The sequence below is a fragment of the Eublepharis macularius genome, chromosome 8 (assembly GCF_028583425.1).
Source record: "Eublepharis macularius isolate TG4126 chromosome 8, MPM_Emac_v1.0, whole genome shotgun sequence".
NCBI lineage: Eukaryota > Metazoa > Chordata > Lepidosauria > Squamata > Eublepharidae > Eublepharis > Eublepharis macularius.
In genome coordinates, this window is record NC_072797.1 from 101,322,277 (window position 1) to 101,337,425 (window position 15,149).

At 42.4% G+C, this 15,149-nt stretch overlaps 1 protein-coding gene across 2 annotated transcripts in view; it reads left to right on the top strand.

Annotated features, from left to right (window-relative positions):
• KANK1 (KN motif and ankyrin repeat domains 1) overlaps positions 1-15,149 on the top strand; it is a 159,726-nt gene that overhangs the window by 77,273 nt on the left and 67,304 nt on the right. For both annotated transcript variants that reach the window (XM_054987287.1, XM_054987288.1), the window contains exon 2: positions 6,133-6,249. In XM_054987287.1, the coding sequence (XP_054843262.1) occupies positions 6,213-6,249 (37 nt within the window). In that variant the 5' untranslated portion in view covers positions 6,133-6,212. The remainder of the gene's footprint in view (positions 1-6,132; positions 6,250-15,149) is intronic.

Sequence of the window (15,149 nt, forward strand, 5' to 3'; positions counted from 1 at the left end):
ATTTTCCTGACTGACAAAAATTAAAGAGCTGCTCGTACGTGAAACATAGCAAGCTGCTACATCCAAACTCTGGCTATGTTGGTTTGAATAAAATGAAGCCATTTTTTATTGTTAAATTTCATAAATATACTAATTCCTACAATTTTATGGTAGCAAGGTTATATATAATACATTTTATGTTCTTTGCAGTACATTCCTAAGCAGAGTTATTCTCTTCTAAGCTCATTAACTTCAACAGGCTTAAACAAGGTTGCCAAGTTGAGTCTGGTGACCGGAAGAGAGGTGGGGTGGAGAATGGGGGTGTAAAAACATAGAGTTTCCTGTGATTCCTAGAGCCTACTCAGCTGACATCACAGCGTAGCCCGTGACACTGGCTTTTTTTAAAAAAAATATTTTTTTTGCTGCCACTCAGAGCAGTGGCAGACAAATGAGACTGCTAACAAGAGGCCTTCTGCCATATCTGGAGGCCTAACAACGTAAGAGAGTATCACAAAGAGATACAAGCCCAAGAGAAGTTCATGAAACCTAACTAACAACAACAATAAAGAATAAACACTTATATAATTCAATCATGTGTAATTATTATATCATGAGCGGTAATGTATCAAACGTTGTATACTAGATATAATATGTACAATTCCAACCACGCATCATCACTGCAGCCACATCAATGATTGGTTAAGTACATCAATTTGTTAAAGGGGGTCACAGTTAAAGTGCTACATGCTATGCCTTGCTTATACAATTGTAAGTATTTTCTTAAGGTGCAATTGTAAGTATTTTCTTAAAGTGCAAGGTGCTAAAGCAGAAATTTGTTCATTCAAGCACAATGTGCCTCACAAAAATGTTCATCCAGTGATAGACTGTTGAGGGGCCGCCGGAGCATTTGGATGAACGTTTTTGTGTAGCACTTTAACTGTGACCTCCTTTAACAAATTGATGTACTGAACCAATCATTGATGTGGCTGCGGTGATGATGCGTGGTTGGAATTGTACACATTATATATAGTTACGTTTGATACATTATCGTTCATGATATAATAATTACACGTGATTGAATTATATATCTGGAGGCGTGGCAGCCCTAGATTTAGAACAGTATAAGCAATGCATTGCACTAAAAGGTAAATTATATTTGATGAGGGAAAAACACATTATATTTCAAATCAGATTTTTTTCCCCCTTGGCTTCAGAATTTGCAAAAAATGCTCCTCAGAACATGTTCACTCTGCAGCAGATTAGCATATCTATTTACTTACTTGCCTTTCCTGCTAAGAGCCCGCAAACTGTGGTTCTCGAAAGCTTATGCTACAATAAAATTGGTTAGTCTTAAAGGTGCTACTGGACTCTTTTTGATTTTGCTACTATAGACTAACACGGCTAACTCCTCTGGATCTATGACGCAAAATCACTGTTCTCATCACAGTAAGGGCTGCTAACTATTCCTCAACATCCACAACGGTTAGAATGACCATATTTGGGCTTTCTTGAGATGGTGGAAAATATCATCTTTGGCAGTATTTAGGAAAAGATGCAAGGCTGAATTATTTATAAGGACCTTTGGGTAATTGGTTCAGGCTCAGTTAATGTGGTGTTTGCTGATAACGCTGTTAGATTTGTTTTAATGATAGTTGGACATGAAATCCTGAAGATAGTCATTTTTAATAATCAGACTTTCAAATAAATGGATGAGCTCTTTACACAGAGCCTCATTTGTATGGGGAATTTTTTTAATTTACCATTTTAAAATTTATTTTCAAAGAAATTTGTATCACAAACATACAAATAATAAACTTCAACTTGTAACTTTAACATTATGGGGAACTTGCAGCCTCTCTTTTGGAATAATGAGGGGAATCTGTCCACCTACTCGCTTTTAAGTATGCAGTGCAGACAAAATTGGAATCACTGAAACTTCAAGTCTGTTCTCCTCTTCTAGCCATGCAACTGGCCAAAACAGAGGGAGCAGAGCTGTAGAAAGCAGTGTGAGTTGCCTGGTTCTGGTCAGTGCTGGGAGCAGTTGCCCAAGGCCCTTCTGTTTCTTTCCTCTCTTCCACCCACAAGCAGATATCTGCTCCAGGTTATGGCTGAGATCTGAACTTCTAATGAAGACTGTTTAAGCACTGAAAATTCTGTTCAGTTTTTAATATGAAAATTACTGTTACTGCTTTATAATAAAAGGAAAGGTCATACATTCACATGCTTTTAAAATGATTGATACTAAAAGAAGTGGAGATTTTAAATACCTTTAGATGAGTGACAGATATCATGGCTGTTTTCACACACCTAAAACCTCCGGAAAATTGCACAAAACTCATGGCACGACGGCATCTTTATAGCACGAGTTCCCTTTTAATGGCGCGATTTCTGACGTCATTACACCATTAAATGGGAAACTGCGCTATGAAGACGCCATTGTGCTGTGAGTTTTGCACGATTTTCCGGAGGCGTTTACAAGCATGTGAAAATGGCCCATGTAGACTGGTGGTTCTTATCCTTTTATATCTTACATCCCAGAAATCACTCTGTCAAAGAACCTGCGCCTTACATGATAGAAACAAAAAACCCCACCTTTTCCAAGAAAGACATGTTTACAGGCATTTTATTATTATATTTATCATTTATAGTACCCTTTAAGGGCATAAAAATTGCAGTAAATCCAGAGGAGTTAGCTGTGTTAGTCTGTAGTAGCAAAATAGTAGCTATCGTATACCCTTGACCAAAGAACGGTACACTCCTTCTATCTGGGATGGTCGTCCTCTTCCACTGAGCGCGCAGCTTCGGGAGGGACGCACATGGAGTGGTGAGGGAGGAAGGGGACACCCGCCTAGCCAGCCAGATCAGCTGAATCAACCCAGGTGATCAATGGGGTGACACATGTCTCAGCAATAGTAAAGAATCTAGTAACACCTTTAAGACTAACCAACTTTACTATAGCATAAGCTTTCGAGAACCATCGTTCTCTTCGTCAGATGCACAGTTCTCATCATCAGTTGCATTCGTCAGATGCATCTGACGAAAAGAACTATGGTTCTTGAAAGCTTATGCTACAGAAAAATTGCAGTAGTGTTGGTAGTAAATTTTATTGCTATGGCTTTAAAACACAAACATAAAAGTAATAATTCTATTAGTAATGAAAATTGTAACAGTTTTGATAAGTATAAATTTTACTTCTACAGTAACTATAAAGCAAAAAAATTCAATTGTAGTAGCATTATTGCAAGTGATGTGAGTTTAAACAATGAGAAGGGACAGTCCTTCTAAACTGCAGCTCTCACATATGGAAGTCAAGTATATCACAATTTAGAAAATGTAAGTCAGCTTTACCAACTAAAAATATATTGGGGTATCATACACCCAGTGTTCTGTAGTCGTTGTGATGATTAGGACAATCCTTTGACTAAAAAGGGTCTTCTGAACACAAAATGTGCATTCTTTTTGGCATTCTTATGATACAGTTAAATAATACCAGTTCTAGGTTAAATGGATTACAATTTTGACTGCATATTCAATTGTATTGATTTACCTTTTCCCAATAGTTACTGATCTGTTGAATGTCTTTAATGCTTCTGGTTATTGCACATTTTTTTTAAATAAAGCAAGTGTTTTACTCATATTCCCATGGTGTACTGCTTAATGTATGAGGTGGGTATTTACAGTTATAGTGAATGCTTTCAGGGGAACCATAACTATTCCCAGCTGCTTGCCATGCATAAGAAAAATAAGTATATCTGCCCAGCTCTGTCTATAGCTGCATTGCTATATCTGCATTGCTGCATATAGCAATGCAGCTATATGCAGCAAACCTGCCAAAACTGTAACATGGAATGTTTCCCAAGTCAATGGCTCTTTCTGCCTTCCAGACGATACAGCATAGAATAAGTGTTCCCCTCCTTCTACCCCTCCCTTTTTTGACTTGTAAAGGCTTTAATAGGCTTTATGTATTGGTGAATAAACACTTGGCAGTATTTGCCTCTTTTGTGGAAAAGGAATTTGTTCTAATAGGCAACAATTCACATGATGCCAAACCATGCAAATGCCAAGGCTTTTGGCACTATAATTTGCTCGGCAGAGAACAGTTTGTGAATACTGAATTAAAAATGCTTTCCCCCTCCCATAGCATAATCTTGTATTAGGAATAAAACTTCTGACCTGTTCATACTTGTTTTTGCATTTGCCCTGAAGTCTTCAGAACACTGTAATCTTGGGCAGGTATGAGACGAACATGTAATAACACCGCCTAAATGTTTGTCCTGAGAAAAGTGTCTTTCTTCAAACTACCTGTTGTGTGGGAACTTTTCAACTCTAGTATCCATTGTATACAATGAAAACCTACATGTGTATTCACACATTTGTATAGATCAAAGCTAAGTCTTGTCTCTGGAAACATGGTTCATTTTTTCGCGGATTAATCTCCCTTTATATCATTTTCAGTGCATAGTTTTCGTTAGAGTCACCTACTGTTGGCTTGAGTGCTACTGAGGGGTAGAGAATACTTGCCACACCGTGACTTTTTTTCACACCTAGGATTAAAACCAGGGCTTTTTTTCTGGGAAAAGAGGTGGTGGAACTCAGTGGGTTGCCCTCGGTGAAATAGTCACATGGTTTAGATTGCCCTCCGCACCGCTGTCAATCTAAACCCCCCTCTGTCTGGAGATCAGGGGGAGGGGCCACCGGCCATGTGGCCATTTTCAAGAGGTTCTGGAACTCCGTTCCCCCGCATTCCCCCTGAAAAAAAGCCCTGATTAAAACTATGTTCTGTTGTAGACATGGGGGATTGGCAGACAAACATCTACTAGTGATTCCTGGTCCCAAAGAGGTTCGCCTTGCCTCGACCAGGGCCAGGGCTTTTTTGGCCCTGGCACCAACTTGGAGGAACTCTCTGACTGTGCAAACTCAGGCCCAGTGAGACCTGTTATTATTCTGCTGGGCATGTAAAACGGAGATGTTCCACCAGGCTTATGGTGGGTTGAGGCAAGCATATCACACAACTGGCCTCCTACCAAGGGGGGTAGGCACTTGCCCCCTTGATTCTGTTGTTCATTCAGTAGTTAGACATGGGCCCAAATGACTTAAGATGTGCGCTGCACTTAGGATGTTTTAACAAACTGTAATTTATTTTTATGATACCAGTGTTTTATCTTTTATGTATCTTAACTGTTGTGATCCGCTCTGAGCCTGCTTGCAGGGAGAGCGGAGTATAAATTTAATAAATACATCTATTCACCTGTATCATTCTCTGATAAATGAATCTGTTATCATTTACTAATTAATGAATCCAGCTGCTGTGTGTCCAGAGTCATATTTGGGTGATCTAATACAGTCTTTATATTTGAAACTGTGACTCAAAGACAAGATGTTGGCATTGGGAACCTCCCCCCATCAGCACTGGCAAACCCCGCTTCACATTTCATGAGTGTATCTAATTATTCAAGTGTTTTTCTCATGCAGGTAGAACCCCAAACTGTCGACTTGAACATGAGCCCCTTTTAAAAAAATCTTGACAGTCTTCCTAACTTACATTTTTTTCTCTTTTCTGTGTTACGTTACAAATAAAGTGTTTCGGGCAGGTAAGTTTAAAGCTGCTGGATGGCAAAAGCCTTTTGAACAACCTAAACACAGACGTGGAACTTTTCAAATAAAAGTAAGCTTTGTTTAGGCAAATAGAATATAAATCAAAGTGAAACACCAACTGTGAAATAGGTTCATGAAATCTAATCTGTGTCTTTGCGTTTGTGCAGCATTCAGTGCCTTGGTTTTTACTCAAAGCCATGCTCGTTCTTGTTCTCTTCCATTAGTATTTGAAAAGAAGGGTTTGCTGAGTGTGAGTGGTTTTAATCACCATTTGTGCCCAGTTTACATAGATACTCTTATCATGGTATTCTGGAGGAACAGCTCTCTTTTACTTTGAGAAGAATAATTCTAACTCTCAGAGTTGGCAAGGGGTTAAACGTTTTAAATTGGAAATTGGCTGCATTTAAGTCATTTGGCTTTGGAAATCCCATTCAGTTCTTACATAGGAATTGGAAGCCTTCTATACTTGAAGTTTAGGGCATTCGTCTGTATTTGAATTGCTTAAAGGAAACTGGTTTTTGAAATGTGGCGTTCTTATCTTTTTATTTTCTATTTCAGGTTGCATGCCTGATTGGATTTGATGCATGAAATTTGCATGACGCCTAATGATCAGTTTCTGGATTTGACATTGAACAAACATGGCCCATCCAGTGAATATTAATGGCAGTTTTACAGGTAACTTCTTGTTCTGTCATAAGTAATGTTATTATAAGGAATGATTTCAAAGCTTGTGGTTCAGACCATATTCTTAATGTTGATGTTCTTATAATGCTCTTACTTTCTTACTCCCTTCTGGTAGGAATGCATAACACAGAATTTCTGCTTGCCATGTTGTGATTTCCATGCTAAGTATCTGTCATGTATGAGTGGCTCTTGCACGCTGTGTGTGTTTTTAGTAATCCACTGTATAATCTACATTTGTGATGTAATAGTTAACAAACCAGTTTCCATTTTTAACAGGAAGAGTTACTTTCAGGACTTGAGACTTCAAACAATTCCGATCTGCGGCTTGTGGTACCATTATAAGAACTGACAGTTTCCATCATCTGAAGTTATTTGATAGTGTGAGATGTTTTATGGACACCTGTAGCTTTATATAGACTGTGAACAGTGTTTGAAAAGATATTTGCATTGATGTAGGACTGATCCCCTCTATAATTCCTTCCTTCTTTAGATTACAGGAGAATTTGGTGCTGCTATGTTGAACCAACCGTAGACCTAATTTAAAATGAGTCTCGGAGGTTTTGGATGTTTTTAAGGTACATTCTAAGATTGCAGCGTTCATAGCTGCAGGTGCTCCAGGAACAATGTAAGCATTTCAGTAACTGACCAAATTTAATAGCAATGCAACTTTGCACCAGATCGGGGGCTACTTGTGGCTGTTAGAATAATGCAAGCAGCTGGCAGTTTTTGAGTAGGCAACAAGCAAGGTTGTGCATGGGGCAGTTGAGAAACACACTTAAAAATAGCAAGCAGACAAGCCCCAAAGCTTGTGTTCTGTGTGCAGAGAGATGGCCAGCTTGGCTGTTCAGAATCTTGAGAACCCCTGAATATCCATGTTTGCTAGCTGACATTGTACCCCTTTTTTCCATTTTTTTATAATGGGCGATCACTACATGATGCCATAGTGCATGCTCATGCACATTCACTGTATAAGAGCATGCTGTGCTAAAATGGTGAGCTCCTACAGTAACTCCTCAGTGCTTATGCCTCTGGTACAAGTTGCACATGTATATTCTAGCTGTGAATATTCCAAACATGAAACATTTTCTGGCTTGTATAATCTCCCTGCCAGGAGAACAAAACTTCTCGTGGACTAGTAGAATTTGGGCTACTTGGAAACCTTAAACTTCCCATGAGTTTTTTTCTACCATGTGGGGTGGTGGAGCTTAGAGAGGGTGGGATTTGAGAGGGGAGGGACTTCAACTGGCTATAATGCCATAGAGTCCACCTTTCAAGGCAGCCGTTTTCTCCAGGGAAACTGATCTCTGTCACCTGGAGATCAGTTCTCATTCTGGGAGATCTCCAGCCACCATCTGGAGGCTAGCAACCTGAGGAAGAAGGGGTTCACACAGACACACACACGGGAAGCAGTGCCTCCCAGGGTTGTCACTTACTGTGGCAGACCTTGTTGCTGTGGGTAGGCAGGTGGTGCAACAACAGGACTGGTTGGCACCTCTGGTGTCCTATGCACCTGTGTAATCACCTATGTCCACCTAGTGCACAGCTGGCCTTGGTGATAAATATAAGAGGTTTGATTACTTAATTTGTCCTACTTGAGGCTTCCTAGAAAAGAGAATTAACTAATTTTGAACATGTGTATTAAATTTAGTTTTGATGTGTCAGTGCTAAAGAAGTTATAATATGTCAGTACTAAAGAAGGTATAATATTACAAACTATATCTTACTACATAATTGAGTAAGTGGGTTCCAGATGACTCACCGGTTATAGCAGAGCACAGGCGTGATAGCATGCCTCTCACGGGGATAAGTGGAGAGTCGCTCCCATCTACGGCCACCCAGTCCAGACCCAAGGGGGCCAGAATGGGCTCCTGCCCAGCGCACAAGACTGCCAGGACGCCTGCATCCTCCCCTCCCTGTGCTCCTAGCCTTTCCACCCACCTGATGGGCACAGGAGCACCCCAGGTAGCTGCCTATTCTCCCCCCACCTTCCACCCACCCAATGGCACAGGAGTGCCCCCTGGGGAAACCCCTCCATCCCCCAACCACTTACCTGGCAGGAGGGTATTTGACAGCTGGGTGGCAGGCCACAGCGGCGGCAGCATGAGGCTGCAACAGCCTGGAACCAGCTGGTTCGGCTACTCTGCTGCCTCGCTGCCACACCGCCACCTGAGCCTGCGGGGCGGTGGGGAAGGCTGGAGCCGCTGCTGCCTCCAGCCCTTCCTGCCCCTCAATTGGCCGTGGCGCCGCGACGGCCATTTGAAGGGCAGGAAGGGCTTCCTCCGCTTCTTCTGGCCCTTCCTGCCCCTCAAATGGCCACCGGCGCGCCAAAGCCAATTGAGGGGCAAGAAGGGCCGGAGGCGGCGGTGGCGACGGCTCCGGCCTTCCCCACTGCCCTGCAGGCTCAGGCAGCGGCGCAGCAGCAGAGGAGCCAGAGCCATCACTGCCACTGAAAAGGTAGGTGGGGGGCTGGGTGTGGGAGTGGGTGTGGGATGATGTTTAAAAGGCCGCACTGCTGCTTGCAAGCAGCGGTGGGGCCCTTTAAACTTAGCCCCAAAGCATTCTGAATGCTTTGGAAAGCTTTGATTAGGGATTTCCGAATTGCTGGCCCCGATTCTGATATCCCTAATCTTTACAGATTGGGTCTAATTTGGGTAATTTACCCAAATCGGAAATCCGAAGCACACACCCCTACAGTTTACTCCAGTCAACATTCTGGCTGCAACCTACTGTACAAACTTTCTTCAAGGACAGTTCCCCATAGAGCACATTGCAGTTTCTTATATATTAATAGACAGTGGCCCTGATCTGAGGATATTTAAATCCAGAGTCTGGAGCCATGAACAGACAAGATACATCTTCCTATACATCTGAAAAATGTCCCAGGATTGCAGAAAAATCGGAAATCTTTAAAAAAAAAATACATTGGGTTGGGTTTTTTTAAAAAAATCAAAATGATAAAAGGAGTCTGTAGCTTTAACCAGATGCATTCAGTGGTTTAGGCACCCGTAACAGTATAGCCCATATTCTAGGCTTGGTTTCTGTCAGTAAAAGGAAGGGTGCAGGGCCCTTTCCAGGGCTGTTTTGGCCTTGGAGGAGGACTCACTGGGGCTAGGCTCAGAAGCAGCCACTGGAGGTCTTGGTACCACTGGCTTGTATGAATCACCCAGGCAATCCCCTTCCCCAAAAGCCAGCATACTGTAGTGGTTAGAGTTTCATGTCAGGATCTAGGAGATCCAAGTTCAAATCACGACTCTGCTATGGAAGCTCACTGGGTGACTTTGATCCAGTCACACACTCTCAGCCTAATCTACCTCTCAGGGTTGTTGTGAAGATAATATGGAGGCAAGGAGAATGATATTAGCGACTTTGTGTCCCCATTATGGGAACAGCAGTATATAAATGAAGAATTATAGGTGAAGATGGAGGAAGGAGCAGATAAAATATAAGTTGTTTAGTGGCTTTGAAGGAGAAAAGAACAGTGAGCATATGGGAGTTGCCAGGAGGAGGGAAAGAACTGGGCCCAGCTCACTCAGCACCATGCAGTTGGGCCACAGGGCAGAGGCTGTTGGGACGAGGAGGGGGAAAGATGGGGAGCAGACAAAGGTGGGTGGGAAGGAGAGCTGGAAAGTGGGGGACTATGAGGAGTAGACGGGAAAGAGGATATGGTGGGAAAGGGGGAAAATGTTGATGCTCCCTGCCAGTCTTTATAGTCCACACTTGTCTTATATACTAATAGCCAAGTGGCCCTGATCTGAGGATACTTAAATCTGAAGACTGGAGCTATGAATGGACAGGACAGATCTTTCCACGTACTTAAAAAATGCCCCAGATTTGCAAAAAAACCTGAAATCTAAAAATTTTTTTTTTAAAAACCTCAAAATGATCAAAGAAGCACCTGTAGCTTTAACCAGATGCCCTCAATGGCTGTTGCTAGGCAACCATAACATCTTAACCAGTATTCCAGGCTTGGTTTCTTTCAGTAAAGGGCAGGGGGAGGGCACAGGACCTTTTCCAGGGCTGTTTTAGCCTTTAAGGGAGGACTCATTGGAGCCAGGCCCAGAAGCAACCCCCAGAGGACTTGATGCCACAATGGTTGCAAGAAACATCTGGTCCTGTCTGTTTGCTACTGGTCAACAGCACACCCACACACACCCCACCACCCAAAAAAAGCCAATGTAGTGTAATTGTGAGAGTTTCAGAGTAGGATGTGGGAGATCCATATTTGAATCACCATGGTACTGTGGACACTATACTGTGGTCACTGGGTGACTTTAACCCAGTCAAACATTCTCAGCCTAACCTACCTCTCTGGGTTATTGTGACAAATAATATCAAGGCAAGGAGAATGATGTAAGCTGCTTTGGGTCTCCATTGTGAAGAAAGGCAATATATAAATCAAGTAAATTTTAAAAATAGGTGAAGATGGGGGAGGGGCAGATAAAAGGTAAGTTGTTAAGCGGGTTTGAAGGAGAGAAGAACATAGAGAAAGGAAAGCATATGGTGGCTACCAGAAGGAGGTAAAGAGGAAAATAGTGTGGAGAAGGGGATGCAGGGGAAAGTGAAGTGCCCCCAGCAAGTTCTTGCTTGTTACCCACCATGCAACTGGGCTCAGTCTGCACCACACAACTGGGCCATAGAGGAGTGGCTACCAGGGGGAGGGTGAAAGGTGAAGACAGGTGGGCAGACAAAGATGGGTGAGAAGGAGACAAGGAAACAGGGAAAGAGAGGAGGCTTTGGGGGCAGGGAAGGGAAAGAGGACATGGTGAGGAAGAGAGAAATGAGATGGCCTCCTGCAAGTCCTTGTGGGTCCCCACCACTTATTCTAGTCTAGATGTTAACCAGGGCGTGCACTACAAGAACTTTGCCCAAGATATTTTTTGCCGAAAAAGGGCTGCTGTTGGCTATCACAATCCAAAGCTGGTGAAAGGCACCTCTGGCCCCTGTTGCCACCTTTTTATTCAACACGATTTCTGGCTTGAGCAGCTCCCCTAAGTTATATACCTGCTCCATTAGTGGGAATGTGCAACCAGAACAGGAGACATTCCCAGGGTCAAACCTTCCCACTAACAGGAGCACCTCAGTCTTGCAACAATTAAATTTTAGCTTTTTAGCTCTTATCCACCGCAAAGGCACCTGTTCACGGTTTACACAGCCTCCATTGGTGAAACAAATGGAGAGTGCTGGACAGATGAGTGGGACCTAAGGCTCTAACTCCTGTTAATATTCTGCTATAATTTCATTGATACAGGGGATGTGTGATGTGGCAAGGAATGTGGGTCTGGGTGACTCTTTAGGTAGAAACTGGTTTGATTCCCATTTTCCTGTTCAGAAAGCTTTTAATGTTTTGTGAAAGAGAAGGAATTTTTCTGTTGAGAGATCAAAATGGATAAGGAAGGCATGAATGGAATTTGTAGGAATTTGTAGTGTAGCCATAGGGTTGTCTGCAGTACAATCCATTTTGGGTTCATAATATTCAAGTCTGCCATTTTTTTTATTTTTAAAAAATAATGAGCAAGAAAGGTTGTCTTAATTTATGCCATAAACATGATAGCTACATGTGCACCACTATCATACTGATATTTAGCTCAACAAATACACAGTTTTGCCTAATGGAAGTTTTTTGAATAAATATGAAGAGGTGTTCAAAAGATGCTGGTACACCACCAAAACTACTCAGCAGTGAGTAGGTATGAATTTGGGCTGTGATTGAGATTTTGTCCAGTTTTCAAACACTGCATAGGAAACATTTTTGCTTTCATGCAAATTCAAGCAAGATATTTGACATTTATGCACAAGCTTAATCTTTTGATTCTAGCTAACATTTAACATTCCTTTTCCTCTAAAACTGTGTACGTGCAAGTACATTACACCCTTTTATCCCTGCAAATCTAATTTGTGTGTCTGTGGCTATGACCTTGTACAGAATAAAAACCAGTTCCAAAAGTAACTGTTTAAAAGTTTAAAAAATGAAAAAGTTTAGCAGTGTATTGCTTCTTGGGCATTGTTGAGACTTGCCTTATCTTATACACCCTTCAAGCCCTTCATCCTAGCCTGTTATGTTTGGTTTCATGTGTACCTGTTTTTTCAAATGCTAAGCATTTCATAATGGCATTGGACTCCCAGGCTCGTCTGGTATTGTTACTGTGTTTTACCGGGTGAGGGAGACTAGTCTCATAATGAGCAACAATTTGGGCGTTGAGAGTATTGAAACAGGTTTCTTAATTATACTGTGTTCAAGGAGTGGAAAGGCAAACTCAAGAGGTGGAGGATTTTTTTCCATATAGCACCCTGAGAATCAATGAGGAAGAAGGGAACTAGTGCGACTTCATTGCTGGAGCTTATGCTGACTGAGAAGTTTGTGGTCTTCAAATGCAATTCCAGGTGTAAGTTGTCTGAAGGAATTGTGCAGTGTTCAGGTGCTAGGTTACAGTGGTGATGGCTAAGTGTTGTTTTTCTTTTGGAGGGTCATTTTGTAAAAGTATTCTAGCTATCCAAGACATACTAACTAGAACCTGTAGACAATGTTGTGGGTCAAAGATTTAGCGTTTACAGGTTGTTTGCAGTGTGCTTTGCATGTGCATGAGAACTCTGTGGGAATGTGCGTGTGTCTGACTGTAAATGGATAGTGTGTGGCTCTAAGATGTAATTAACAGTATAACTTTATTGAACAAGCTGCAAAAGAAGATGCTGTTTATAAACATACAGTCATTGCAGACTTCATATTAGGAACAATGCCATTAAAATACTTCATCCATGTGACATTTTCTAATTGTTCTGTACAGTGATTTCTGTAGTGATCTAGAGAATGCTGTGTCACAGGGCCAAACTAGATGTGTTAACATCCACAGGTTGGACTCTGGACACCACTGTCATTTTAAAGAGATTTTAAAGTGCCATGAGGGCCCAGTCCCGATTGGCCCTGCAGTGTGGCTGGCTGAAGTGTGCATTGCCCCCCCATGCCTTTTCAAGTGCTGATATGTCAGTAATGGGCCATCACTAGTCAGCCAAAATCTCTATGGTGGCCTCCTTGAACAACAGCAAAAACCCTGTCCGAATAGATTGCTTTGCTTCTAGAAAAGGAGGAATCCTGTTTGGCAACTTAAAGTAAGGATATTTGTGAGAGACAGAGTAAACATGTGTCAGCAGACTTCTGATTTAAGTTTATTGGAAGTTCTTTTTTTTGAGAGAAAATGCCAGTTCAGATCCCGTTCCCTGTCCCTTTCTAGGTAGCTTTTTACCCCCTGCGCAGTCAGTGTTGAATGCAGTTTCTCTTGCTTAATGCCTGGTATGGCACTATGCCCATCTTTTAGTTATGCCACATCAAATGGATCGTGTGTGGGAATCTAAAAACCATTCTATGCATTAATGCATAATGAACGACTGCAACATTTAGATTGCAAATGGGTTGTCATAATTTTGAACACTTCTCCCATATATGAAAAACTATGTGAAACCTTTCATGGTGATGTACTAGTTTACTTTCTGCTGGTAACTTTTTTGTGTGGGGAAAGCGTACAAAATGGAACAGTCAACCTTCAGTCTGAAGTGGTACAATCCAGAATTCTCTCACTTGGGGAAACGTAGATCTGCTGCGGGAGACTGGTCTCTGATGAACATGAACAGCACTCTGTACAACACTAAACCAAAATGACATTGTTTTCTTAGAAGGAAAGGGCAGGAGGCGCAAGTGGTCAAGTGGTGGAGGCCTGCTGGCAAGCTGTTCAGTTTCAGTGTCTGAATTGCCTGGAAGAATTATGCGGTTTGCAGAAACCATGGTGGAAAACCCACAACAACCATCATGGTGGTTTCATTCCATAACTTCCAGTGTTACTGGGGTTGTCAGGAGTGCATTGGTTTGCCCCTCAGCCTGCCAATTGCTGGCAACCAACAGGAAGAGGCAGGCCACCCATACAGCATATTCCCACCACCGGAAGGCAGCCCAGGCAAACGGACACTCACACTTCCACCCTCACATGTGATGAGATCACTTCTGGAAATGACATTATCGTGTGGAGCATGGGAGTGCGTGGACAGTCTGTGCTGGGGTGATTCTTTAAGAATTGGCTCAAAATCCTAAGGAAGTTCGGGTACGCACCCCCCCCCAACCTCCCACTGATCATCAGAAAGACCTGGCATCCGTAAATGCTGTACAGATGTACACTGGCATTTCAATTACACTTTATTATCTCTTCCCCCCCCCACTCCTAATCAAGCATCCTGGTTGGGCTTGCTCCTTTTGGCAAAAGATAGCAGATCTCTGCTATCAATAGAGGAGTGAGTGGAATCTGGTGAGAGAGGGCTGTAACTGGGAGAAACAGTGCAGGATTAATAACAACAGAGTGAGACTGAAGGGAGTGGTGGCGGGCATATTTTATGGCAACAGTACAGTCGCCTAAAGAAAGATTGTAATGCTCCGTGCATGAAAAAAAAACCTAAGTGATTTGTTTCATTATAGTTTACTTTTAAAAAGTGTAAAACAGATTCTTCAGAGTGCTCAATGGCCATAATTAGGGTTGCCAGCCTCCAGGTAGTGGCTGGAGATCTCCTGGAATTACAACTGGTCTCCAGGCCACAGAGATCAGTTCACCTGGAGAAAATGGCTACTTTGGGGGGTGGACTGTGTGGAATTATGCCATACCAAGGTCCTTTCCCTCCCCAAACGCCACTTTCTCCAGGTTTCTCCAGCCCCCCCCCCCCCAGATCTCCAGGAATTTCCAGACTTGGAGCTGGCAACCCTAGTCATAATGCACATAAATGGGTGCTGCATGCACTTTTCCCGTTAGCCCATCTAGAGCTGCTGTACACTTGTTGCCCTTTAAATAAACTTGATATCCATTTTTCTGGTCAGCAGCGTTTTTAAAATACAGCTCTTTGCAAATTAATTTTGAATT